This window comes from Ylistrum balloti, unplaced genomic scaffold (genome assembly GCF_031769215.1).
Source record: "Ylistrum balloti isolate Yb309-2 unplaced genomic scaffold, AGI_CSIRO_Ybal_v1 Utg370840, whole genome shotgun sequence".
Classification (NCBI taxonomy): Eukaryota; Metazoa; Mollusca; class Bivalvia; order Pectinida; family Pectinidae; genus Ylistrum; species Ylistrum balloti.
The window spans coordinates 763,476-790,821 of record NW_026782484.1 but is presented as its reverse complement, the minus strand read 5'-3'; the positions used below and the strand labels follow the sequence as shown (position 1 = coordinate 790,821).

General features: G+C 36.2%; 3 protein-coding genes across 3 annotated transcripts in view; 1 reads left to right on the top strand and 2 right to left on the bottom strand.

The window, feature by feature from the left end:
- Positions 1 to 2,193: 2,193 nt before the first annotated feature.
- LOC132558958 (ribonuclease P protein subunit p20-like) lies at positions 2,194 to 5,687 on the bottom strand. Its single transcript, XM_060223584.1, has 2 exons — positions 5,650 to 5,687; positions 2,194 to 3,334 (listed from the first exon to the last, which is right to left on the bottom strand). Exons 1-2 carry the CDS (start codon positions 5,685 to 5,687, stop codon positions 2,914 to 2,916), a joined length of 459 nt encoding a protein of 152 aa, XP_060079567.1. The 3' UTR covers positions 2,194 to 2,913.
- Positions 5,688 to 5,767: 80 nt separating this feature from the next.
- LOC132558933 (protein ARV1-like) lies at positions 5,768 to 11,352 on the top strand. Its single transcript, XM_060223552.1, has 6 exons — positions 5,768 to 5,904; positions 7,880 to 7,999; positions 8,869 to 9,028; positions 10,015 to 10,078; positions 10,191 to 10,339; positions 11,233 to 11,352. The coding sequence occupies exons 1-6, from the start codon at positions 5,785 to 5,787 to the stop codon at positions 11,346 to 11,348; spliced, it is 729 nt and encodes a 242-aa protein (XP_060079535.1). The 5' UTR covers positions 5,768 to 5,784; the 3' UTR covers positions 11,349 to 11,352.
- Positions 11,353 to 12,611: 1,259 nt separating this feature from the next.
- LOC132558932 (protein jagged-1b-like) overlaps positions 12,612 to 27,346 on the bottom strand; it is a 114,066-nt gene continuing 99,331 nt past the window's right edge. Inside the window, exons 8-22 of the mRNA XM_060223551.1 lie at positions 26,631 to 26,858; positions 25,287 to 25,333; positions 24,902 to 25,075; positions 24,126 to 24,276; positions 23,871 to 24,035; positions 23,524 to 23,637; positions 23,127 to 23,240; positions 22,624 to 22,737; positions 22,240 to 22,384; positions 21,606 to 21,691; positions 20,571 to 20,809; positions 19,556 to 19,822; positions 19,300 to 19,431; positions 19,016 to 19,187; positions 12,612 to 18,714 (exon numbers count right to left, since the gene is read on the bottom strand). Of these exons, the coding sequence (XP_060079534.1) occupies positions 18,230 to 18,714; positions 19,016 to 19,187; positions 19,300 to 19,431; positions 19,556 to 19,822; positions 20,571 to 20,809; positions 21,606 to 21,691; positions 22,240 to 22,384; positions 22,624 to 22,737; positions 23,127 to 23,240; positions 23,524 to 23,637; positions 23,871 to 24,035; positions 24,126 to 24,276; positions 24,902 to 25,075; positions 25,287 to 25,333; positions 26,631 to 26,858 (2,633 nt within the window). The 3' untranslated portion in view covers positions 12,612 to 18,229. The remainder of the gene's footprint in view (positions 18,715 to 19,015; positions 19,188 to 19,299; positions 19,432 to 19,555; positions 19,823 to 20,570; positions 20,810 to 21,605; positions 21,692 to 22,239; positions 22,385 to 22,623; positions 22,738 to 23,126; positions 23,241 to 23,523; positions 23,638 to 23,870; positions 24,036 to 24,125; positions 24,277 to 24,901; positions 25,076 to 25,286; positions 25,334 to 26,630; positions 26,859 to 27,346) is intronic.

The following is a 27,346-nucleotide window of genomic DNA, read 5'->3' as shown; positions in this document are numbered from 1 at the left end:
TAACAAAAGATAGGAATCAAACAGACGATTCTATGTCGTCAATATCAATATCGTCAACATAATCATATACAACCTTGTCAGCGTTGGTCGTCTCATGGATGTCGCCATGTTGAATATTCTAATTGTAAAGCGAGTGCGAAACCGGAAAAGCAATTATGAAACATGAAATCCGGAAATATATAACAAATTAAATCCTGCCAGTAATTTAAGTTTAACTTAGTTACATATAGTTGTATTATTAAAAAAAAAAGAGATCCCAGAGATACCATTGTTTGGTCTTTATTTATTTTTTCATTGACTTAACTTGGATAAATCTATTCTAAGACCATGTTTTTTTAAATGGTTCTATCTTTTCCCTTCAAACAAGTATACATCTATTTCTTCCAGGTACAGAAATTTTTCACTAGTATATATCTCTTTTCACTAGTAAGTCAATTTCTTCCCTGATTGAATCTGTTTCCTCTATAATTACTCTCCGATACCTCCCACATCGACTTGTTTTCTCTGAGTTTAGTCATAATTCCCTCCCACACAGATCAGACTCTGACTATTTGTTCTTGTTACTTTCTTATTTCATTGACAAATTTCTCTACTTTAATTACCTAAGATGCTCATTAGTTCTCATTCTTTCAAGTAATAAGAGATTTTTTTTTGCCATCATACATGGGACTTCTTTGCAAATAGAAATACAAACAAACAAAATCCAGGTAGAATCAGAGTTGGAAACCATAAAAAAAGTAGGGGTGTGGGGGATGTTTGAGTGTGAGATTTTTCTATTTAAAACAACCCAAAATCCTGGATAAGTGCTTGCTCACATAGATCCATTTAATTTCTCTGTGTATAGTCAATTTCTTTTCATAAAGATCCATTTTGTCTTGGTATAACTGTCAATTTTCTCTCACATAGATCGATTTCCTCTGGGTATAGTCTATATCCTGCCACATAGATCTATTTCCTCTGAGTATGGTTGCCAGCTTCCTCGGATATAGAGCTATAGTCGATTTCCTGTGACATAGATCTGGGTATAATGATCAATTTCTCTGACATAGATCTGTAGTCAATTTCCTCCCACATTAAAATTAATTTGATTCCTTTGTATATATAGTTAATTTCCTCCCACAAAGATCTCTTTCCTCTGGGCATAGTCAAAATATCCTCCCAAATAGATTTATTTCCTTTGGGTATATATGCTGTTCCCACAGATCCATCAATGTCACTGAAAGTGATTCTATAAAGGTAACTTGCTATCAAATCATAATACTTATTTAATTATTTTCTTACAATACCTCTAACATTAAAAGGTGCAAAATAGATTTGGTATCTTACTGAAAAGACATTTTCATAGCACATACATTTAAACATTATTTACAGTTTACTTACAAACCTCAAGAAAATTTTTCATAAGATTTAGAGCCTTATCAAAATTCAGTTATGGCCTGGTAATTCCAGGTGATGTATAACTTTATCTTATTTGGTAACTTGCGATGGCATATTCCTATTTGATTGGGTAAATCCAGGTGATGTGTGCTAGGAATATATAATACAGAGGTATAGGAATTCGAAACTGCTGATATCTCTTTGCAAAACTTTATGGAAGAATGCAAGTTAACTAGCCTTACTTGTAAACTATTTTTCTTATAAAGCATGAATATTTCAAAATAAAGAGTGGTAGAAATCTTTATAATTTTCATATTGATTATGACAAATAATTTCGCTTAACTTTTGCTTTTTATGAAACAAATGCTTGTGCTATTTACAGCTGAAATACTGCCTTACATTGAATACTATTTTCAGTCCAAAATATGAAGAAAATCATCTATTAATAGATGGTATTAAAAAGCTAAGTAACTTTCTGATTGACTGGCTGACAAAATGGTTCTGGTCAGGCCCATCACTTGTAATTCCACACTAACAACAGCATGGAAGTGATTAGAGCACAGGTAGATAAGATTAGATAAAAACAGTTAGAAGATGGGACTTTACAGATCAATGAACAAACACAACAGCTAATGCTAGAGAAGTCAACACTGAGGCTAGTTTTTAATCCCTCGATATTATATATTCCTGTGCGTTCCTACCTTATTTGTCAAATTCAGGTAATGTATAACTATATCTAATTTGGAAATTACAGGTGATGTTTAAAATAGTGAAAATATCAAATTACAATATATATATAAATAACCGAAAATTAAATATGGTTTTTTGAGTATAAATCTTTAATACGTTTTTATCTGGCAGATAACAAATGGTCAACTGTTGATTGTGATCAATATTGAGCACATGACAAAACAACCTGACATTACACAATCCGGCTTCCATCATTTCACTCCAAAATAATGTCATAGACTTAGATATAACTAAGTATAAGTCCATGATTGTATTAAGTTTCATACAATTTCTATACTGCAACAAATTATTAATTTGAATAGGTAATTTGACTAGATTACAAAACTCTTTAAAATAACCTTCTGATGACCTTCATTTAACTCTGACCTTTACAAGGGTCCTAGAAATTTACGCAACATTAGAAAGCAGTTAACATCTTTGAAGAGATGAACACAAAAATGAATTTTTCCACATATAGCTGGACAAGCAACATCTTGACAATCTCTGTACCTATATGAGTACAGATCAGTAGATCTAACATACATAGTTAGACCATCAAGACACAATCGTTTTGTATTCCAGTTCATCAGTATATTAAATCATTGGTTCAAAGTCACTAAATTTCATAAATGTGTGGGATAACTTTTTTCAATTACTACCTACTGCAGTATATCAGTATTCTGTATTGTTAGGTATTGACCATGAAAATCATAATTTGCCCATCATAGCTGAGCTTGCTACACTAACAAATAGTATGTCGGTTCATATCTAAAATCCTGTGATGTATTATCACACACACTTTGTGTGTCAGTGTGGGGGATCTTCACCTGGGGTCTCTAAACCAGCACTTTCGACTTTGTACACTTTTATATGAATTGCAGAATTGTTCCGTGAAAACGTGTCTGGTTCGTTGTCATCCTTGTCAGGCTCTAGATCATCCACCAGTTCCACAGTGGATGTATGAGTAGCAATGGCTATACTACCTCGTCCTGCTGCCTGAACTGTCAATGCCAGATTTGCAGCTCTAGTAATCGCAGCACCTAATCCATGAATATAAACTTCATTTTCCAAGTCCAGTATCTTTTTGCATCTTTCAAGCTGACTTTTATAGTTGGTTTTCCGACTCACGTAAACATCATTTTTGCGTTTTGGTAATTTATGCGGCAGACGTTTACGAAGGGTAAACTCTTCTTGATCAATGAGGCCCTTAAGTTCTGCTGACTTTGACCTACAAAAGAAACCCAAATAGTCACACCAGGTAAACAGTGAATTGTTCCTGTACTAAATTTCAGCATGACAATCCAATAGCTATAGAAATGTACACTTCATCAGCTTAGTAAAATCAAAGACTGAATTTAACAATACATACAAGCCAAAGAGACCTGCTCAGTCAGTCAAAGCAATGACCTTAATCTCAGATGAAGATCTGAGGTGCATGGTCCAAAGCTCCTACCCATGGCCTTTTTACAAAAACAATATTTTCATGATGTCAGCTTTGGAAGCCATTTTAAAATGCTTTACTGGTCCAAATTTTAGTACAATAACTCAGATCCAACTCATTAGTAAATGTCCAGTCTCAGTAGTATTATCCAGTCTTGAAATGAAGAACAAGCTTTTCTACATGGTTGTCATGGTAGCCATATTAAATATCATTTGGTTTACAAATAAAGTTACACTAATGAAAAATCAATGAACAAATGAATGAACTGGATGACAGCCCATGATGTTTGTGACTAAAACAGACCTAAAATCACTTTCTATTGAAACATTTGGTCATACTGATGTCACATCATATTTTATCTCCTATAACATTAAAGTACCCAGATACTCCCTGGTCTTTCAGCAGATGATAGGTTGTGACAAGGGGGGGCTATAGCTAATTCTAAGTGTTTGTCTTTTTCAGGTCATGGCAGCTTATTATCTGTAGGTAAATATTTATCTGTACAAAAATGAGATACATTTTCATCATATGTTTGCCATGATATATATTCCTTTAATAGTTATGCTTGATTGGAGATGCAGGGGAGTTGGGAATAAGTTAAAGGGATATGTCATTGTCCTGAGTAAGAATATGAAAAACACAAGATGTTATATGGTAGTTGTATATGTATCCCTTTATACCTGATATAACTGATGGCCATCATATATGTGTCCAAACTACTTAAAATTTGATGTTCAAATTAACTTTGTGTTCATACAGTTAAATTAAACATCAAATTTAAACTGGATTGATCTTTAAACCCTAGAAGTTGATAAGGCATACAGCATAATCATTTCATTGCGTGCAGAAGTATTTATAGTATAAGTTAATTCCTTAATTTGTCTCTACCATATAATGGTCAAACAAGACGTGTATAAACCCATATAATAGTATACGAATCTAAAGATTTTCCAAGTATGATTTTATCATAATTCAGGCAAACTTGGAAACAAATATATCACATCTTATTTCCGTACTTTTGTCACAAATGAATTATCTTAGAGTAATATATTTAGAACTGCCAAACATCAATAATTGGCATTAAGACTAATATACATGATATACATGTGTACATATCTTGTTAAAATATCCATACATAATGTACTTTTAGATAAAGAAGTACATGTAATTAAAAATGAGTAGAAAACAATTTTTCATGTGGCAATTGGTTTATGCCTTTATGTATACTATGGTAGACGGAAATCAGGTAATTATATAAAAATCTACCTGTATAATGTATTGGTTTGATTTTCACTATGATACCCAACTTTGAAATATTGTTATATTACATAAATCAACCTGGGGTTGAGTTTGCCATCTATGTAATGAATTATATAACCACAACACCAGAGGTAAAATGTCTACAAAACTTGAATCTGAATTCAAATAAAGAGATACAACTCTAAAATATCTAATTCCTGTTACACATACGCAAGTTAGTAGAAATATGTTTTATCTTTCCATCAATGTAAGATTTATAACTATTGCACTGATGTACACTATATAAGACATTGGTGGGGTCACTGGCATATCTATATAGGGTGGAATTCTGACTTTCAACGGAGACAAAGACAAAAGTAAAATTGCGGATAGTTAGTCAGAAGCCATCAGTCCAGTGTGATCCCTGCTCTTTTGTTATAATACTACTTGACATGATGTCATTAACTTACTATTGACATTACAGTCACAATGACACCTGTACAGGTATCTTGGTGTTATTTTTGTGACTAAAATTACCCATGTACAATTTGAATTAAAAAAATGTTAGGAGAGCCAGAAAGAGTATCCACATACTTTTTTGATAAGGATGCAAATATGATATAACCTCAGACACAAATATAAAATTAAGGTGAAAACAAACATTTGGTAAATGTTATATATATTTTTTTATAATTTCAAGGAACGGTTACATTAGTTATTAATTGTCAATTAGGCCAACATATCGTCTCATTACAACGGATCAAAATCCTCTTGACTCAGACACATGGGTGTATAAGTATGCAAATCATTTCAACAAGTTTTGAGCCAAAATGTTACGTCAACATCAGCAGTTTTAAATATACCTCGGATGAGTTTTCCCTCTGTCGCCGACAGTCTGCATGGTCAAACCGGAAGTGAATGAACTGGTTCCAGCTGTTGGTCTCAACTAGAAACTTCCGGTTTGGAAAGTGAAAGTATAAACAGCTGTAGTTGTGAATATGACCACTCAAACCGAATTGGCATTACATACACGGGATTACAAATGTATTGGCTGTGGAAGTGTTGCTGACCAACTCTATCGTGATTTTAAATCTGGAATCATCAAAATTGAGCACTGTGTAAGGAAATAGAAACTTAAAACGCAACGTGCAACTGTGCAATGTCGATGTAAAGGACCCATGCAAATAAATAAGTCACTATATGTTATTACTTAGAATTAAAGCTAAAACATTAATATTTGAACTTCGACACAAGTAACAACTGTTTAGATTCATAGAAGCATACTTGTCGAAGACTGCAAAGGACATAATTTAGTAGGTTTAATGGCATCTCGTACTGTCATCGCCTTCAGAACTCATTAACCGGAAGTTTACAAGTGAAACCCCCGACATTTTACACCTGTCTGAATCCGTCCCAAATCAATTTTTTATGAAGTCTGATTATGCAGATTTCCTTCATTCATTATAAATTATGAATTCCGTCCCCACAGAGGACGATTTCTTTTACCAAATCTAAATTTTGGTAGGGACTAACAGATTGAAACAGAATCCCTAGTCGTTCAATGGCTTACTTAGTTGCGTGAGTCGTAAAGTGTTTCAACAGTTCAATACAAGTGGATTACCTGTTTATTTTTTTTACGAGGAAAAATACATGTTATATCTGTGAACTAAAATCTTGTCTCTCAAATATAAAATGTTTGAGTACTATGGTTGATTTGTTGCTCGAATGTTCAAGTCTGAAGTGTTCTCACAATTTATCTGTGATTTTATTTTTATCTTTGTACGGTCGGTAGTCAGATTCCTCCTGAAATAAAAACAACATCTTGTTTTGCTTCCTCTATCATAACCAGAAATCAGGCAATATTTCTTTTAATTTACATCAGCATGATAGTTATAAATCATACATGGATAGAAAGATAAAACAATTATCTACTAACATAAGTATTTGTCAATGTAATGAAATGTTGTATTTTCACTCATTTTCCCAAACAACTCTCCAAATTTTTTGCAATGGCTGCCACAACAGATTCCTGCTAATCTTGTTCTTATGTAACAGAGGTCATTATTTATTTCAATGCCCCCGCTAGGAATGGAACCCAGGACCCCTGGCTTACTAGTTTGATGCTCAACCAATCAAGCTAAAGAGAAGTTTTCTCTAGCCGAGCAGTATTTTGTGGCTAGTATTTTACAAGGGTTATGTAACCTTGTTAAAATACTAGCCGCAATATACCACTCGGCTAGAGAGAACTTCTCTTAAGCTCGATTGGTTGAGCGTCAGACTAGTACGCCAGGGGTCCCAGGTTCGATTCCTAACGGAGGCATTGAAATAAATAATGACCTCTGTTACATTGGCGCCCATGTAGGGACCCGTGAATAGTACTTAGCCATGCCCCACCAGCATCGCTGTAACCCCTGGAAACTCCAGAACGAGTTATTTCCTGGAGGGGGATTATGTAACCCTGTTAAAATACTAGCCGCAATATACCACTCGACTAGAGAGAACTTCTCTTTAGCTCGATTGGTTGAGCGTCAGGCTAGTAAGCCAGGGGTCCCGGGTTCGATTCCTAGCGGAGGCATTGAAATAAATAATGACCTCTGTTACAGTTACACTTGTAAACCTAACAAAAAGTTAACTCTCACAACCAATAGCAAGACAAAAGTAAAGTAATGGATAGATAATCAAAACCTTTCAGACTATTAACATGTATCTCCTTGGCACACAGCAGGTGCCTACTTTGTTTTGCATTAAATGTTCCCTTATTCCATAATATGAAAGAGAACATGGCTATTGAAAATAGAACTGATTTTGAAAAGAGGCAACTTTCTTCTGTCAATAGATGATCAAGAAATTGGAAATTGTCAATGTGTCAGAAAACATACTTTTATAACAAGCAGGAACTCCACAGGCTGTCTGTACCTTTGTAGAAACTTAAGGGGAGAGTGTTTTTCATTGCTCCTTCTTGTTACACATATATGAATTATTATCAGAGGAGACATATATGACAAACTTGGATCATTTTGCTGTCAGTACATTTATAAATAATTGAATATGCATTTGTATTTCAAAATGTGCAATCTATAAATTGTGTTTCAGAAAAACTGTCAAAAGGTTGTAGATAAATACATTGAGTCAGAGCCAGTTATCGTTTGTTTGGATGCTTTACTATTGAAGCAGCAAGCATTTCGACATGTTTTGTACAACAAGAAAACACAGGTAAGCTGTCAGAAATGATATTATTACTTTTATGTACAGAGGTACTTTAATAAAAAAAAAAGAAATATAAATACAGCATGTGTCACAAGTATTATCTTGAAGGTTCTGCTTTGTTATTTTTCACAAACTAAATTACAGGTGTATAAGAAATGGGATTCACAGCAATGGTGTCACTTTGAAAAAATTATTAGGTCACCTGAGACAAAGTCTCGAGTGACCTAGTGCTATCACCTATGTCCAGGGTTGTGTGTTGTGAATCTGTAAACTTTTATTTTTTTTTTCTTCTCAAAAAGCATCTTGATGTGCCTTACCAAAATTGTGAATTTCATGGCCAAATGGTCCAACATTTCCACACAAGGAGGGGGTAAAGTTTACTACAGTTTATATAGGAGAAAATGAAAAACAAATGAGCAAAATTTGTTTAATTTCAATTGGAAATATTTCAAACTTGGGTAGAATTATGAGCAAATGATGATGGCTTGATGGTATGCTAATATTGATCATGACTGATCCCCCAGGGGTTGATGGGTGGGGCCAGAAGGGATCAAACTGACTTGAATTTAAAAAATCTTTTCAACAACCAGATATGGTAGCATCAAATGTTCTTAATTGTCTTAAGGAGCTTTACCAAAATGAATATCACATTTCTCTCTATAGAGGTTAACTTTACTATAATTCTTATAGAAAATTGTGTTTTAAAGCAAAATGTTGTTTATTTTCCACCAGAAATAACTTTGTAAGATATATTAGTATAGGATGACAGTTTTAATGGTATGCTTGTATAGACACTGGCTTACTATCAGTAATGTCACAATTTTTTTTCATGACACTTGAAAGTGACCACAGCTAGCTGCCATTATTTATTTTAGGGACACTGGAAGTTAGTGGCCATCTTACTTCTCTGTGATGCATTTACAAAACTGTTGCTGGAGCATCGGAGCAGTGGAGAATCTCACCTTCGCCCTGATTACATGATCTATTCAGCGTTGGAATGGGGACTATATCAAAATTTCAGTCTTGCATTAATAGGTACTGGTAACACTTTAGTGTCATGCTATCAAACAACAATATATATGATAAGTAAGTAACTATTCAGTGTCAGTTTGACAGGTAACACCTTAGTTATAAGGTAAAAGTACTCAACATCTAATGAAAAAAATCCTGTTCCTGTTTCTTAAAAAATTAGGGTTTGTAGGTAAAGATTTTTTTTAAAGGATTTTATTTTTAAAATAAAGACATTACATCTTAAGTATGGCATGCTGATTAGGATTAGAGTATACCTGATGTGTCAGGTATGTATTTAAAGTTTTTTTCTGAATTGTGTGTCATGTCTAATATCAAAATCCATGTCAGAAAATCTATGATGTTTGATTTTTTAAAATAATTTTTTTCCTGTAATGTCAAGTGCCAAGTTTCAATGAAATTCTATCAAATGGTTTAGGAAGCGTTGCACTTATAAAATAATGGATGAATAGACAGACATACTTGGTGATTTCTAATCCTATATACCTTCCCCCAACTTTTTTGCGGGATGAAGAAAAAAAAATGAAAAAGCGAAAATAAACAAATAGAAATATGGTTTAAAGCAATGCAGAATTATCACTTCCAGAAAGATGCATACTTGTCTGAAACACCTGATCTCATCCTTAGTTTTTGTGAAAGTTATGATATTTTTATGCATGTGTGTGTATTTTATGAATTTCACTGTCAAAACCAATGACAGCATGGTGATTGCTATCATCCTAGACAGTTAGATGTTGAGAGAATGTTTGACATGGTCTGTATAAATAGATGTGTAGTGTCTGTGATGAATTTGCCTGAAGTTACTAATACTGCTGGAAATCATCATCAAATAAAACTGTTGACGAAAATGTGCAAAAAAATAAAAAATTAGATTCAGTAGCAAAAAACAGGGATGGCTGTGAAACATGAAACACAGATATCTATTTCTGATGTTATGATGATTTACATTACTAAATGGCAGTGAAATGTTTACCATTTTATTTCTATTACAGAGTTGGTCATTGTTGTTTCAATAATCATTGTATGCATTAGGATGGTTTCTACAGAGGAATTTAGGTAAGCCAATTTCATAGACATTTGTATGTTGTATAAGAACTCATTTCTTATTTGATTTTGCGGAATGGTTTCCACTTGGTGCTTTGAACAGAATCATTTTTATATTTGGCAGGTCAGAAGAGTTGATGCGTGGAGTGCTGCTATCCAACTTTGGTAAAATCCTTGTGATCCCTGCTGTACTGTGGGGGAAAAACTACAGCCACATCTATGTGCGCCTGAGTCATCTGTTTGTATGTGCTGCAAACATCCAGGCCATTAGAGGTATATGAGTCAATATCATAGTTTACCCTACTGTACAGTTAGTGGTCAGAGGTATGGTCAATATTAAAGTCCACACTACAGTACAGCTGGTCATCAGAGGTATATTGGTCAAGTGTACAATCCACACTATGATACAGCTGGTCATCAGAGGTATATTGGTCAAGTGTACAATCCACACTATGATACAGCTGGTCATCAGAGGTATATTGGTCAAGTGTACAATCCACACTATGATACAGCTGGTCATCAGAGGTATATTGGTCAAGTGTACAATCCACACTATGATACAGCTGGTCATCAGAGGTATGTTGGTCAAGTGTACAATCCACACTATGATACAGCTGGTCATCAGAGGTATATTGGTCAAGTGTACAATCCACACTATGATACAGCTGGTCATCAGAGGTATATTGGTCAAGTGTACAATCCACACTATGATACAGCTGGTCATCAGAGGTATATTGGTCAAGTGTACAATCCACACTATGATACAGCTGGTCATCAGAGGTATATTGGTCAAGTGTACAATCCACACTATGATACAGCTGGTCATCAGAGGTATATTGGTCAATATTATAGTCCACCCAAAATAATAGCTGTCGTAGTTATACCTCTTGTAGTAAAGTTAGGGTGTTTGTCCAGATAATCCTGTCTGAGCAATTCTCTTGGAGCACTTAATTAATTTCCATCAGACCTCCTTTCTATAGATTAATCTAGATTAGGATTTAAATACAAATGAGTCTTTTATATAGAATAGCATAAATGTTGATTAACTTTAAGGTGAGGTGTGATGTCTTGTTTTCATTTTCTATATGCATGTTTTAAATTGAGAAAAGTCATATTTTTCAATGTCATTATATGGGAGTTCAAATGGAAATACATCTTGTTTTCAGTTCTCAGTCCTAGCTGCAACATTTCCACTTGTATCCTATCTGTTGTGTTTGGACATTTGGTAGCCATGGGGACATCCATCTGGATACAAACCTTGTTTTCCCAAAACTCATTGTGAAGATCATAAACAATCAAAAAGACAAAAATGTGCCCTGATGGATCAAGGACATAAGGTGCTCAGGTGGAACAGGGCAAGGTGATGCCCTAAAGAAGCATGGTAATGTATAACTGTGTAAGAGCAAAGAGAAAGTGTTCTGAAGGAGCAAGGCAAGGTGATACTCTGTGATGTAACAGAGCAAAGTAGAGCTCTGATCGAGCATGGCAATGTAGTACCCTGATGGAGCGTGGCAGCGTAGCAAGGAAAGGTGGTGCTCTCATGGTGCATGGCAATGTAGCGCTCTGTTGGAGCAAGAAAACATGGAATTCTGATGGAGCATGGCAATGTAGTGCTCTGATGGAGCATGGCAATGTAGCCCTCTGTTGGAGCAAGGAAAGAGTGTGCTCTCATGGAGCATGGCAATGTAGCCCTCTGTTGGAGCAAGGAAAGAGTGTGCTCTCATGTAGCATGGCAATGCAGCACTCTGTTGGAGCAAGGAAAGAGTGTGCTCTCATGGAGCATGGCAATGCAGCACTCTGTTGGAGCAAGGAAACAGTGTGCTCTCATGGAGCATGGCAATGTAGCCCTCTGTTGGAGCAAGGAAACAGTGTGCTCTCATGTAGCATGGCAATGCAGCACTCTGTTGGAGCAAGGAAAGAGTGTGCTCTCATGGAGCATGGCAATGCAGCACTCTGTTGGAGCAAGGAAAGAGTGTGCTCTCATGGAGCATGGCAATGTAGCCCTCTGTTGGAGCAAGGAAAGAGTGTGCTCTGATGGAGCATGAGAATGCAGCACTCTGTTGGAGCAAGGAAAGAGTGTGCTCTCATGGAGCATGGCAATGCAGCACTCTGTTGGAGCAAGGAAAGAGTGTGCTCTCATGGAGCATGGCAATGTAGCCTTCTGTTGAAGCAAGGAAAGAGTGGGCTCTGATGGAGCATGGCAAGGTGGTGCTTTGCTTCATAAAGGCAATATGGTGTTCTTTTTTGACTAAACCAAAGCAATGTTTTTTTTGTTTTGACCAAGACAATGGTGCTCAGCTGAATAAAGACCTCAATGAAATTTATTTGCCCAGGTATTCAACAGGACTTTAGATTGAACATAAACAATAAATGATTTCAATACTTTAGTTGCTCACTTGAGATGTATGTATTTTACAAATGGACAAGGGCAGGGGATCATCATGACTATGTCCTTGTTGAAAATTTGTTGTCAATACTCATCTGTAAAAATAATTGTCATATACACAAATATGATAATAAACAAATATGATAATAAAACAACTGATTATTCTTTATAAAACGCTTTATTTGAGTTTTTTGTCATGACACTGATGACAGGTTGTGACACAGAACATGAAGCTGCTTTGGCCGTTGGGAATTCATTGTCTAAATTCAAAGTAACGTACCTTGGTCTGTGTAATTTTGATGTACTCCACGAGTACACTGTACTGTAAATGTGTGGTCCATCAGAGGACTATGTTGTATCTATGTTAAGTCTATCGGTGTACTAAGATAAAACAGTGTAGTCTTTCAGTGGACTGTGGTGTGACTGTAGTGTGTCAGTGGACTGTGGTGTGACTGTGTAGTGTGACAGTGGACTGTGGTGTGACTGTGTTGTGTGTCAGTGGACTGTGGTGTGACTGTGTAGTGTGTCAGTGGACTGTGATGTGACTGTGTAGTGTGTCAGTGGACTGTGGTGTGACTGTGTAGTGTGTCAGTGGACTGGGGTGTGACTGTGTAGTGTGTCAGTGGACTGTGGTTTGTGTGTAGGCCATCAGTGGACTGTGATGTGTTTTATGATAAACAATATCTACGCTCTTTGGTACTGTGACTTTGAGCTCAAACAATCAACCAACACATTACTTCCTGGTTAATACAGGAACATGGATGCTTAAGTAATGACAATACACAATATAATTCCAAAAAAATGGTACACTAACATCCATTCTTTTGTTCACTCTCTCTCAATCTATCTCTCTCTCTCTTGCCCTCACAGTAAAATCTCTTAAAGATGACTGGTATTGGTATAATGTTCTCTACATATTACAACAGACTAACACAATCAGAGACTAACACAGTTGACTGTATCCCTGATAATACCATGCCAGTGTATAGTAGTTCAAATTGCTGGGAAAACAGAATGCTTCATTTTAACTACAAATGAAAAAAAAATTCATTTTATTTGTGAAATTGACTTTATTTATATGTAGCCAATGATGGGGAATAATCATGTCATCTCATTCTCGAAAAAAAAAAAATTGACAGGATTCTGAAATAATTCTATAAAATGAAACTCAAAATGTGTAATCTGTTCTATCCATCTGGGGCCTTGTAGCTCTGAAAACACCTCAAATGTGCTAGAAAAATTCACAAACACCAGTATTCAATATCTGGACCTTGTAGCTGTAACAACACAGATATGCTAGAAAAATTCACAAACACCAGTATTCAATATCTGGACCTTGTAGCTGTAACAACACAGATATGCTAGAAAAATTCACAAACACCAGTATTCAATCTAAAAGTTTTTAAAGTGGTAGAAGTTTACATTTTTTATATGGACAAAACCTATTCAGATCCAACTTACAGGTAATATAACTGATCATGTTGTTGTGGAATTGACTTCACAGAAAAATCTAAGCATCAAAGTTTGTGATAAGTGAACCATCTGAAGCTGTCCTGTCCCACACATCGTAAATTTATATCCTTTACAGATGTGTTAATGTATTGATGCACAACATTATCCTTGAGCAGTTACTGGAAGCTACCTACTGGAGATTTGCAAACTTTCACAGACTATAAACAAACAAAGGAATCAACATTGTTTTTCCTTTCCATTATATTGGCAATGTTTTCACCTATTGCAGCACATCTGAAAATTTTATATCCACCTACACTTGTATTACAAACATCTAAAACATTTTTTTTATATCCACCTATTACAGCATAAATCAAACTGTATAAATTTATAATTAGTTGTTGTAGATGTATAAAAATGTTATGCTAAAAATGAAATCATTTATAACAGTTATCCATACACACATTTAAAAGTCTACAACCAACTGATTATATATACTGGTCTTAAAAATAGAATCTTTGACTGCAGACTAATGTTTCCATAACAACAAGATGATTACTTTGATTTGGTATGGGCTCGAGACAGTGTTTTGTAACTACTGATATACCTATTTGTGACAAAATCATAGAAACTTCACAACATAACTTCACAGCTTTTAAGCCGGCTTATCACTTTGTGGCAAAATGATGAATTTAAACATGACCATTTATGACATGAGGAATCTGTCCGATCGTATAATGGAATATGTTGTAATCAATGATGTTTGGATCATTTCTTCGTGACAGAAACATCCTCTCATAAATTAAAAGTTAAATTAAGATTTTCTCACAGAAACAGCATTAAATAACTGCACATTAAGATACTATATGTACAAATTATATACATATCAAAATTATTACAAGTTACAGTTCACAGCACAAGTCAGTAGATGTAAACACACAGATACAATAATAAATAACAAAAAACATCATATTAATAGATTTATCCTTGATTCCGCATAAGTCAAGTAAGAAAATCAGAATTGGTACTGATCTTCTAGTGAGAGATCAGCGTTACAACAGTAAAACTTCCAGTGAGAGATCAGTGTTATAACAGTAAATCTTCCAGTGACAAATCAGCATAAAATAGCATATATGCAAGTTAAAAATCAACACCATAACAGCATATCTGTCAGTGAGAGATCAGTGTTATAACAGTACAACTTCCAGTGAGAAATCAGTGTTACAACAGCATATCTGTCAGTGAGAGATCAGTGTTATAACAGTACAACTTCCAGTGAGAAATCAGTGTTATAACAGCATATCTGTCAGTGAGATATCAGTGTTATAACAGTACAGCTTCCAGTGAGAAATTAGTGTTATAACAGTACAACTTCCAGTGAGAAATCAGTGTTATAACAGCATATCTGTCAGTGAGATATCAGTGTTATAGCAGTACAACTTCCAGTGAGAAATCAGTGTTATAACAGTACAACTTCCAGTGAGAAATCAGTGTTATAACAGTACAACTTCCAGTGAGAAATCAGTGTTACAACAGCATATCTGTCAGTGAGAGATCAGTGTTATAACAGTACAACTTCCAGTGAGAAATCAGTGTTATAACAGCATATCTGTCAGTGAGAAATCAGTGTTATAACAGCATATCTGTCAGTGAGAGATCAGTGTTATAACAGTACAACTTCCAGTGAGAAATCAGTGTTACAACAGCATATCTGTCAGTGAGAGATCAGTGTTATAACAGTACAACTTCCAGTGAGAAATCAGTGTTATAACAGCATATCTGACAGTGAGATATCAGTGTTATAGCAGTACAACTTCCAGTGAGAAATCAGTGTTATAACAGTACAACTTCCAGTGAGAAATCAGTGTTATAACAGCATATCTGTCAGTGAGAGATCAGTGTTATAACAGTACAACTTCCATTGAGAAATCAGTGTTATAACAGCATATCTTTCAGTAAGAAATCAGTGTTATAACAGCACAACTTTCAATGAGAATTCAGTGTTATAACAGTGAATCTGCTAGTGCGAGTTCAGTGATACAATGAAAACTCAATGTAAATTTATACACCTGGTATAATACACAGAGAACTCACTGTAAATTTATACAGCTGGTATAATACACAGAGAACTCACTGTAAATTTATACAGCTGGTATAATACACAGAGAACTCACTGTAAATTTATACACCTGGTATAATACACCAAGAACTCACTGTAAATTTATACACCTGGTATTATACACAGAGAACTCACTGTAAATTTATACACCTGGTATTATACACAGAGAACTCACTGTAAATTTATACACCTGGTATAATACACCAAGAACTCACTGTAAATTTATACACCTGGTATAATACACAGAGAACTCACTGTAAATTTATACAGCTGGTATAATACACCAAGAACTCACTGTAAATTTATACACCTGGTATAATACACAGAGAACTCACTGTAAATTTATACACCTGGTATTATACACAGAGAACTCACTGTAAATTTATACACCTGGTATTATACACAGAGAACTCACTGTAAATTTATACAGCTGGTATAATACACAGAGAACTCACTGTAAATTTATACACCTGGTATTATACACAGAGAACTCACTGTAAATTTATACACCTGGTATTATACACAGAGAACTCACTGTAAATTTATACAGCTGGTATAATACACAGAGAACTCACTGTAAATTTATACACCTGGTATAATACACCAAGAACTCACTGTAAATTTATACACCTGGTATAATACACAGAGAACTCACTGTAAATTTATACACCTGGTATAATACACCAAGAACTCGCTGTAAATTTATACAGTTGGTATAATACACAGAGAACTCGCTGTAAATTTATACACCTGGTATAATACACCAAGAACTCACTGTAAATTTATACACCTGGTATTATACACTGAGAACTCACTGTAAATTTATACACCTGGTATAATACACAGAGAACTCACCGTAAATTTATACACCTGGTATAATACACAAAGAACTCACTGTAAATTTATTCACCTGGTATAATACACAGAGAACTCACCGTAAATTTATACACCTGGTATAATACACCAAGAACTCACTGTAAATGTATTCACCTGGTATAATACACAGAGAACTCACTGTAAATTTATACACCTGGTATAATACACAGAGAACTCACTGTAAATTTATACACCTGGTATAATACACAAAGAACTCACTGTAAATTTATACACCTGGTATTATACACAGAGAACTCACTGTAAATTTATACACCTGGTATAATACACAGAGAACTCACTGTAAATTTATACACCTGGTATTATACACTGAGAACTCACTGTAAATTTATACACCTGGTATTATACACTGAGAACTCAATGTAAAATTACATTTTGTATTCAGCTGTTATGATACATCGGGCACTCAATGGAAACATATACATCTGGTATGACACACTGATAACTTGTTTTAAAAATATACAGCTGATATGGTATACTGAGACCTCACTGTGAAGTTATACACAGCTGGTATTGTATACCGAGACCTCACTGTAAAGTTATACACAGCTGGTATGATACACACAGTTGGTATGGTCTATGACAATGGGTAATATACAAATGCTTTGATCAAATGAGTCAATGGTATGGTCAATGAATTCAAAATGGACCTTCAGTTCTCAGTCGTGCTGCTGAAAATATAGTCACTGAAGTATGGTAATGAACCTATGTGAGTTGTTATGAGTGATGAACCACAAAAATGTGGGTGATGAACCACAACATCCTTCCTGTCCTGTGCGTATAGACATACTTTTTGTTGTAGAAAAGTTGGGACTTATTGTAAAAATATACATAAGGTTCATCATTTGGTTTTTAATGACAGATATTAAACATGATAAAGTTCAATGGATGGATGGTATCTGGGGATGTTGTTCCTGGCGAGGGTGACCTCCCTTTGGGAGGGTTCACACCTGGTGTAGTTTGGTAGAGTTTATTTGACATTTTCCTGAGTTAAACTTTTCTTTTCCTGTCAATAATCCCTTTCACCTCTATAACTGTAACAGTTTCACTTCTTTAGATTCATTCCATTTTGAGCATGTTATGTAACATTTCCTTGGTAGATATTTCTACACAGTGTATAGATGAACCATACGACAATCAACAACACTGATAGAATGATCCCAAAAACACTTAAAGATGCTACATATGTCTCTGAATCTAGCAAACACTAGGGGCACAGCCCATAGTCAGAGCATCTACTCAAGGGAGATTACTGATGCTTAAAGTCGGAGCACCTACTTAAGAGAGATAACTGATGTCTCTGTAAGGTATATCACACCATTACTTCACTTTCTGAACTTAAATCTGCACCAAAAGTTCTATGTATCTCAGCCAAGTCTCGCTCGGCAGCAGCTCTCACTGCTAATGATCGAGTCCTCGACAGTTCTATATTAATGTCTTTTGTCTTTGTTTTTTGTATGGGACTAGTTTTCTTCCAATCATTGGAATCATTTGGAGAGTCCTGCAGGCGTAACAGCCTTGTTGGACTTTTTTCTATCTTATCTAACTCCTGTAGCTCTGTGAATGACAAATCCTTTGTCCCTCCACCCTTGTCTGTTCCAGCAAACAAAGGATTCTTGTAACGACGAAGATTTGCTTCATTTTCATTATTAGTCTTTTGAGCAACATATTTTGCCTCTCTTTTCGTGCGTTCTATTGCTCTCTGTCTCTTGAAATGGAACACAACAAGGCAGATGATTATGATGACACCTAGAAGGCCAATCACCGAGCACACAGCTGGAATAATGTAGGCTGATCCTACAACATAAACAAAATTTCATTGGACTTTAACATATTTCCAGTATAGTATTCCATGTCTGACTGTCCTACATAAAAGAAGATTTGGGATATAAACCCTTCTTACTACATCTTAGTAGTTAGAAATGATGAAAACTACATACAAAATGGAACCAATGAATGATGTCTTGTTACATAATATGGTATCTATAAAAACAAAACCTTTTAGCATTATCCTCAGCTTAATTTTTATCATTACTACAAAACAAAAAAGTATCTGTTCTTTGATCGTTATATCATGAGAGAATACAATATACAGTACCTAATACTCCTTTCTCTTTGATGACTGCAGTCTCTATCTGGACCTCTATGATGGCAGCCAGGGCACTGCTGTTGGTGAGCTTGTGGCTGATTGTGTTGGTAAGGTTATCAAGGGCATGTTTTAACACTCTGTCCATCTGGGAATTTCCAGCATCGACTGTGTGCTCCGTTGACTGTAATAGAGAGTATACTATGGTTTAAAGCCTTGCATATTTATATCATTGATCATCTATTGTAGATGTCATACAACATTATAAACTTTTGACTCTTTTCACACAAACTCACCAGCAGCACCTCAATGGTGTCTTGGTGTGCTGTTTGGATGGCACACATGATGTAAATCTGCTTTTCCTTGCCCAGCTTCTGAATGGTGGGTATCTGTCGCAGCCGGTCACATATAGTCTCTACCGTGATACCCTGAAACATCAACCAGGAGTGTGTTTATGGAAACAATAACACTCTGCTAGCTGAGAAATCTGAATTGACAATCAATTGATAAGCTTGTTTTATTTGTAAAAACATTCATGATGATGGTACTTACCGATGGCATTTTTGATTTATCGAAAATCAATGAAACCTTGGCACAAGTGTTACTGAGCTGTGCCGCATTTGGAATGCAGGTGGTGTGGACACCATGGGGGGCAGGGTCCTTGATTTTGTCCATATCCTTACATTGTCCCCAAGGAAGACAGGGTGGGGTGAAGCAGATGTTGTCAGTCTGTACCACACAGGTTTGTGTTGGTGCACAGTGGACCACACTCTCTGTCAGGTTTGCATGGGACAGGCAATTTTTAGGCCCACACCAGATCTGTGAACATTTAAGGTGTTATCTTTATTCCAAGACAATCTAGTGTTACCTGTAAAGTCTTACCTACATGACTAGGGACCTTCAGTATACAAGCCTTACCTACCTGACTCTGGACCTTTGGAACTGAAGCCTTACACCTACCTGACTAAGCACCTTTAGTCTTGAAGAATTACCTACCTGACTCTGGACCTTTAGAAATGAAGCCTTACACCTACCTGACTAAGCACCTTTAGTCTTGAGGAATTACCTACCTGACTTGGGACCGCTGGCCTTTAAACCTGATGTACCTCACTACCAGACTAATGACATTTTGCCTTGAATCCTTATCTACCTAACTAGCAATTTTTTGCTTTGAGGCATCATAAACGTAACAAAGGACATTTAGAGCCTTGTAGCCTTATCTACATTTCAATGACCTTAAGCTTTGAAGCCTTACACACTCAACACAGACATACAGGTCTAACCCTTACTTTGCTGACAATGGACCTTTAGGCTCAAAGCCTTACATACCCAAGAGAGGCATACAGCTGTAAGCCTTACCTTGCTGACAAACAACCTTTACCTTCGAAGCCTAACATACCGGACAAAGAAATGCAGCTCTAAGCCTTACCTTGTTGACAAATAACCTTTACCTTTGAAGCCTTTTGTACCTTATAGAAACATACAACTATAATCTTTACCCCGTTGACAAACAACCTATACTTTCGAAGTCTTCCGTATCTGACAGAGACACAACTTTAAGCCTTACCTTGCTGCAGTGGACAGCACCATTGTCACATGTACACATGTTGCACTCATGTTCCCAGGATGACTTGTCTGGGTAAATTCCACGGTTGAAGATACAAGATTGTGGAGATGGAGTTTGACCCTCAACTTCAGCACATTTTGGCCCAGTCCTTCCCGGGGGACATATACATCGGTACTCCCCTATACCATCAATACAAGTACTGCCATATGTACAAGGACTGGACGCACACTCGTTTATATCTGTGGATGAACAAAAGAGATTTTGGAATAATATCACTTAAAGAAATAGAAGTACTGATAGGTAACGTTTTGTTTACTGTTATAAAAATTTGCACTCTTGTGAATTTGTATCACAACTAAGACATCTTCCTCGTTGATTGTTATGAGAAAAAAGCAAGCAGAAGCATCTGTTTACAAGCAATTACAATGAGTGCACACAGATGCAGTATATCAGCAGAGATCCCCAACATTTCACCTTATCAGAATTTCGCCTTCATCAACTATTTCTGTTGCTATCTGATCACATACAAGATGTTAACACAATGATTAGTTAGAATCTCTCCTCCATCCCATCCAACTCTCTTATCCATTCTTCATTCCTTGTGTCACTCTTTTTCTCGATGTTACATATGTACTTTTACAGCTGATAGCAAACTTTTTTTCTGCACAATTTATTTTTACACAGCTTTATCTATCACCAGCTGATGAAAGGCAGTATTTCAATTTCTTCCCTACAGTGAGTTTTATTTTGGGAAATATTTTTGCACTTTTTCTGATCTCAAGATTTCTCACATTAACACAATTGTTGTCAGCGCTGACAAAATTCACATATTGGTCAATGTAGTTTTTACACTGAGTATTATGTTTAGGGAAAAATGTACAGACAAATGAATTAGTATTTGTCATAGTTGTATAGTCAGATATATTAACACAAAGTGCACTTCACAATGACACCAAATGACAAGTATAATCAAACCTTCCCCATGAAAAAGACTTTCTCTTTTACAGAGGAGATCACAAGATCCTTAATACTTACTGACACGACAGTCTGGTCCAGCAAAGCCTTGGGCACAAACACACCTGTACCAGTTCACACCATCTAGACACTTGCCTCCATTGTAACTATAACAGAAAGGTACATGATCAAATGCATACTGGTAATCTTATTCAAGTCTAGCTAGTTTGGAAGGTGTCTTCAAATTCCTTCCCCCATACTGAGCAAACAAAATTAGTTTGGAGGGTGTCTTCAAATTCCTTCCCTCATACTGAGCAAATAGAATTAGTTTGGAGGATGTCTTCAAATTCCTCCCCTCATACTGAGCAAATAAAACTGGTTTGGAGGGACACTGCAAATAATGTTTTCCTAAATTGATCAAATCTAATTATTTTTCATACATAGTTAATTCTAGAAACTTTAACATTTTACAGCATGATCTTCAAGTTAGTCAAATGTAAACCAGCCAAGTCTAGCTTTCCAATTCCTCCCTTCACCCTGGTTAAGTCTAGTAAATTAGTCAAATGTATACTGGCCAAGTCTTGATTTCAAATTTCTTCCATCATACCGTTGACACCTAGCTAGTTTGTTAGATATATAAATGTCAAGTTTTCTAAATTTGGAGGGTGACATCACATGTATGTATTTGAATAGGTTATAATAATTGTATACTTACCAGGGGAATGGGTTACAGTCGTTGATGTTGTACTGACAAGTGGGACCCTCAAAGCCTTCCTTACAAATACAGGTAAAGCTGTCCCCACTATTGACACATGTACCCCCGTTATCACATGGTGATGAGTCGCACGCTCGTTTAGCAACTGATATAGAAAAGATCATTTTCTTATTGTATTTAATGTTGTACATTTACATTTTTATAACTCCACAAATACATGCATTGTAACCAAAAATTTTATTTATAGATATATGAGGATCTTCATGGTCTCCAGATAAGTTACGTAAAATTGAGAATCCTTTAGTAAGATACGTTGTGAATACAAGGAATAACCAAATGTCAAATTCAAATTTAGTAACAATATATAGCCACGTGTTTACTTACGTCTCTGACAGGTACGACCTATGTAGTCAACACCACATTTACAGGTGAAGGTGTCCCCCAGATCTATACAAGTTCCTCCATTGGTACAGGTGGTGACCTCACACTGACTGTGTTCTACAATACATACACAGTCAGGTTTAATACTTCATCACCTAAGTGTATTGACATGGCATTTATAGTCTGTATAAATGATGTAGCACATATTACATGCTGGATCAACAAGGTATATCTATACTGACTATAAGCCAGTATGTTTTCAGTATAAACTTATGCAGTGTATATTTGTTGGTATCACTTATGATGTGTTCATTTGTTGATATACTTATGAATATCAATTTGTAAGTACTTAAGGAGTGTACATTAGCAATTACCTATGAAGTGTTAATTAGGCTTATGAAGTGTACATTTGTTGGTATTTACACAGTGTAAACTTGTTGGTACTTAAAGGTACTTGCAAAGTACTGATTTGTTGGTATCTATGAAGGACATTTGTAGATACTTACGAAGTGTGCATGTTTTGCCTTTCCAGCCCTCCGCACACTGACACACAAAGTCAGCCACTACGTCTATACAGAGACCATTGTTCCTACATGGGTTAGGGTCACACTCATCCTTATCTGTAAATAGAAAGTTATCAAAGTTTATACACAATTGTACTGCCTATGTTCTTACTTTACCCTAATTACTGCAGATAGTATGCAGAAGGAGACTTTGCCTAAAAGTCCTCCTGGCTGTTTGTGAATCATTAAAACCCAGCAACACCAATTTACACAGAAACCCAAAAGTCTGTAAAGAAAAATTATTTTCAACATGGAAAGGGTCAGTATAAATAAATGTCCTGTGCTGTAACACTAAACACTAGTACAGAACATTGTATTTAATTGTTGAGTGTGTACTTACTGAGGTTACACAGGGCACCTTCCCACCCCTCCTTACATATACACTGGTACGAACTGACCATGTCTATACACGTCCCACCATTCTGACAGGGGTTACTCATGCAGTCATTTATGTCTGAAAAACAAACGTTCATTAAGCCATCTTATACAAAAGAAGGTAACTGCAAAAAAATGATCAAATCATATAACACTTTAAACTCAGCTTTGACAAAGAATTTTCTATCAAAGGGTCTTAGTTATGATTCAGCTAATTTGATCAAGACTGAAATGTCTTCCTGGGAGAGAGGAACATGTCTTCAAGAAGTTATCAGATTATGAGAGATTTTTTTACAGAATGAGTATACTTACTCTCGTGACAGTAGGTTCCAGTGAAGCCGAGGTCACATGCACATGTAAACTCGCCATTGGGTTGACTGATGCACATACCATGTTTACCACACACATTGGAGGAGATGAGCTGCACGCCTCCACGACTACTGTTAGATGGTATAGCTATGGTACAGCTGTCAATCACTGTAAATAAAGATAGAAACTTGTCATAGTAATTAATTGACCGCTAGTAGTGCTACTTTACAAATGGCAATGACAGCATACAATTCTTACCTTGGCATGACCTTGAATCACAGGTGGGTTTGACCTTGTGACAATTTTTGCCTTCCCAGCCATCATGACAGTGGCAATAGTAGTCTCCCTGTACATTGAAACAGCTGGCTCCATTTTCACAAGGACTGGGGTAGCAGGGATCAATGTCCACCTGAAACATAACAACTTGATGATTACCACTAACCATGGTAACTCATGATCCTAACCTAACTCAACTGATCAGGAGAGTTACAAAAGGTTAACCATTGGCATGGTTACTGATCAAATCTCATCCCAACTTAACTTATCAGGATAATCATTAACTAGGTTAGCTTCTTCACTCTGATCCAATTCTAACTGAACTGATCAGAATAACCACTAACTAAATTAACTTCTTATCTCACATCCAATTCAAATTTAACTGATCAGAATAAGTACTAATCAGCTTCAGCTTAATCATTAACTCCCATCCAATCCAAACATTGCTGATTAGCCTAACCACTAACCAGGTTAAGCTTGTTAACTCCTATCCAATCCAAGCTTAACTGATCAGCATAACCAATAACCAGGTAAGCTTTTTAACTCCCATCCAATCCAAATTTTAAATGTACAGTTACTAAGAAGATAAATATATTGATGTAATTTGTTCTATCAGCATACCACTGTATATTTTTATAGTTCATGATTAACAACTAGGTCCAACTACTCTTTTGATTTTGTCATAAGAATTATAAATATTTAATGCTGTTATTTTAAGCACCATTACCTGTACCTTATGTAGGTTTACCTGTACTCACCTGACAGTTAAAACCGGTGAAGCCTAGAGCACACTCGCAGGTATAACCAGCGACCTGATCGTGACAAATCGCACTGTTCTGGCATGGACTACTTTCACATTCGTCAACATCCCACTCACAGTGGCGGCCCGTGTAACCCGGTAAACAAGCGCAGTGATAGCTGTTTACAAGGTCCTACAACACAACAGAATAAATTTTAAATATATTTAACGAGAAATCAAAGATTGAAATATCAACTTCCCTCCTAAAGAAAGATAAAGTGTCACCTCTTACCCTATAACATCAACCAATGACCATAAGAATATAAGTTTAATGATGAAATAATTTTGTACCAAGTAACCAAAATCTAATGTTTTGTGAGAGTTATTCCCCTTTGCCTACTTACCACACAGTGAGCACCATTCTGACACTGATGATGACAATCCACTATATCTGTAAACCACAAAACACCAAGTTTATTTAAGTAATTGCCAGAACATCATTTCTCTTTAATATCAATCATTCTTTCTTCCTTCTGTAAAAAAGAAGTGCAATTCCATCTGGTTTGATTTTCCCTCTCCTGATCTTCTATATCTCAGTCTGTTTTGTAAACCTGACCTGTCTCACTGTCCACTTTGTAGGTCTGACCTGTCTCACTGTCTGTTTTGTAAACCTGACTTGTCTTACTGTCTGCTTTGTAAACCTGACCTGTCTCACTGTCTGCTTTGTAGGTCTGAACTGTCTCACTGTCTGTTTTGTAAACCTGACCTGTCTTACTGTCTGCTTTGTAAACCTGACCTGTCTTACTGTCTGCTTTGTAGGTCTGACCTGTCTCACTGTCTGCTTTGTAGGTCTGACCTGTCTCACTGTCTGCTTTGTAGGTCTGACCTGTCTCACTGTCTGTTTTGTAAACCTGACCTGTCTTACTGTCTGCTTTGTAGGTCTGACCTGTCTCACTGTCTGCTTTGTAAACCTGACCTGTCTTACTGTCTGCTTTGTAGGTCTGACCTGTCTCACTGTCTGTTTTGTAAACCTGACCTGTCTTACTGTCTGCTTTGTAGATCTGACCTGTCTTTCTGTCTGCTTTGTAGGTCTGACCTGTCTCACAGTCTGCTTTGAAGGTCTGACCTGTCTTACTGCCTATTTTGTAGGTCTGACCTGATTCACTGCCTGCTTTGTAGATCTGACCTGTCTCACTGTCTGCTTTGTAGGTCTGACCTGTCTCACTGTCTACTTTGTAGGTCTGACATGTCTCATTGTCTATTTTGTATGTCTGACCTGTCTCACTGTCTACTTTGTAGGTCTGACCTGTCTCACTGTCTACTTTGTATGTCTGACCTGTCTCACTGTACGTTTGTAGGTCTGACCTGTCTTACTGTACGTTTGTAGGTCTGACCTGATTCACTGTCTGCTTTGTAGGTCTGGCCTCTCTCAAAGTCTGCTTTGTATGTCTGACCTGTCTCACAGTCTGCTTTGTATGTCTGACCTGTCTCACTGTCTGCTTTGTAGGTCTGACCTGATTCACTGTCTGCTTTGTAGGTCTGACCTGTCTCACTGTCTGCTTTGTAGGTCTGGCCTCTCTCACAAACTATTTTAAAGTTTGACCTGTATTCAAGACTATTTAGATGGTTAGCCTGCCTTGAAGATTACCTTGAAGACTTGACCAACAAGAGTTTATACATAATTATAATTGTTTCTGTAGAGCTGATATGTGAATTTTCACTCCCTTTAACAGGGTATGTTGTCTTACCTGTTTCACAGTTCTTGCCGGTCCAGCCGGGCTGACAGTCACAGATGTAGTCACCTACCAGGTCCTGGCAGGAGAAAGCATTTACACACGGACTTCCACTACATTCATCACCATCTAACTGACACTGAGGCCCCTTCCAGCCTGACGGACATAAACACTCATACTTGTTGACCCTGTCAAGACATGTCCCTCCATGTTGACATGGATCTGAGGCACACTCATTGATATCTGTGAGGGAAAAGTTTATTCTTGTACAATAAGTAATGTAAGAAAACACGTTTGTGTCATTGAATGATCTATTAGTATGTAATACAGATAGCAATAAAAGAAATCACCCTTGTGTCTGGAAATATTTATTTATAGTACGAGTAGCAATATAGGAAATCACCCTTGTGTCTGGAAATATTTATTTATAGTACGAGTAGCAATATAGGGAATCACCCTTGTGTCTGGAAATATTTATTTATAGTACGAGTAGCAATATAGGAAATCACCCTTGTGTTAGAAAAAAGTCTATTTATAGTATAAGTAGTAGTATAATTAATGAACTGTACATTTTAGAGGTATTTGAGGAAATTTGTCCAAACATCCAAGTAATGTTCTTTAATGGTTATATTTGTAGGTAAATGTACAGAGAATGCATGAACAAACTTTCCTTCTGATTGAAAAGTGGTCTGAAATACTGGAAATACAACAGTGAAAACAGAAAACATAGC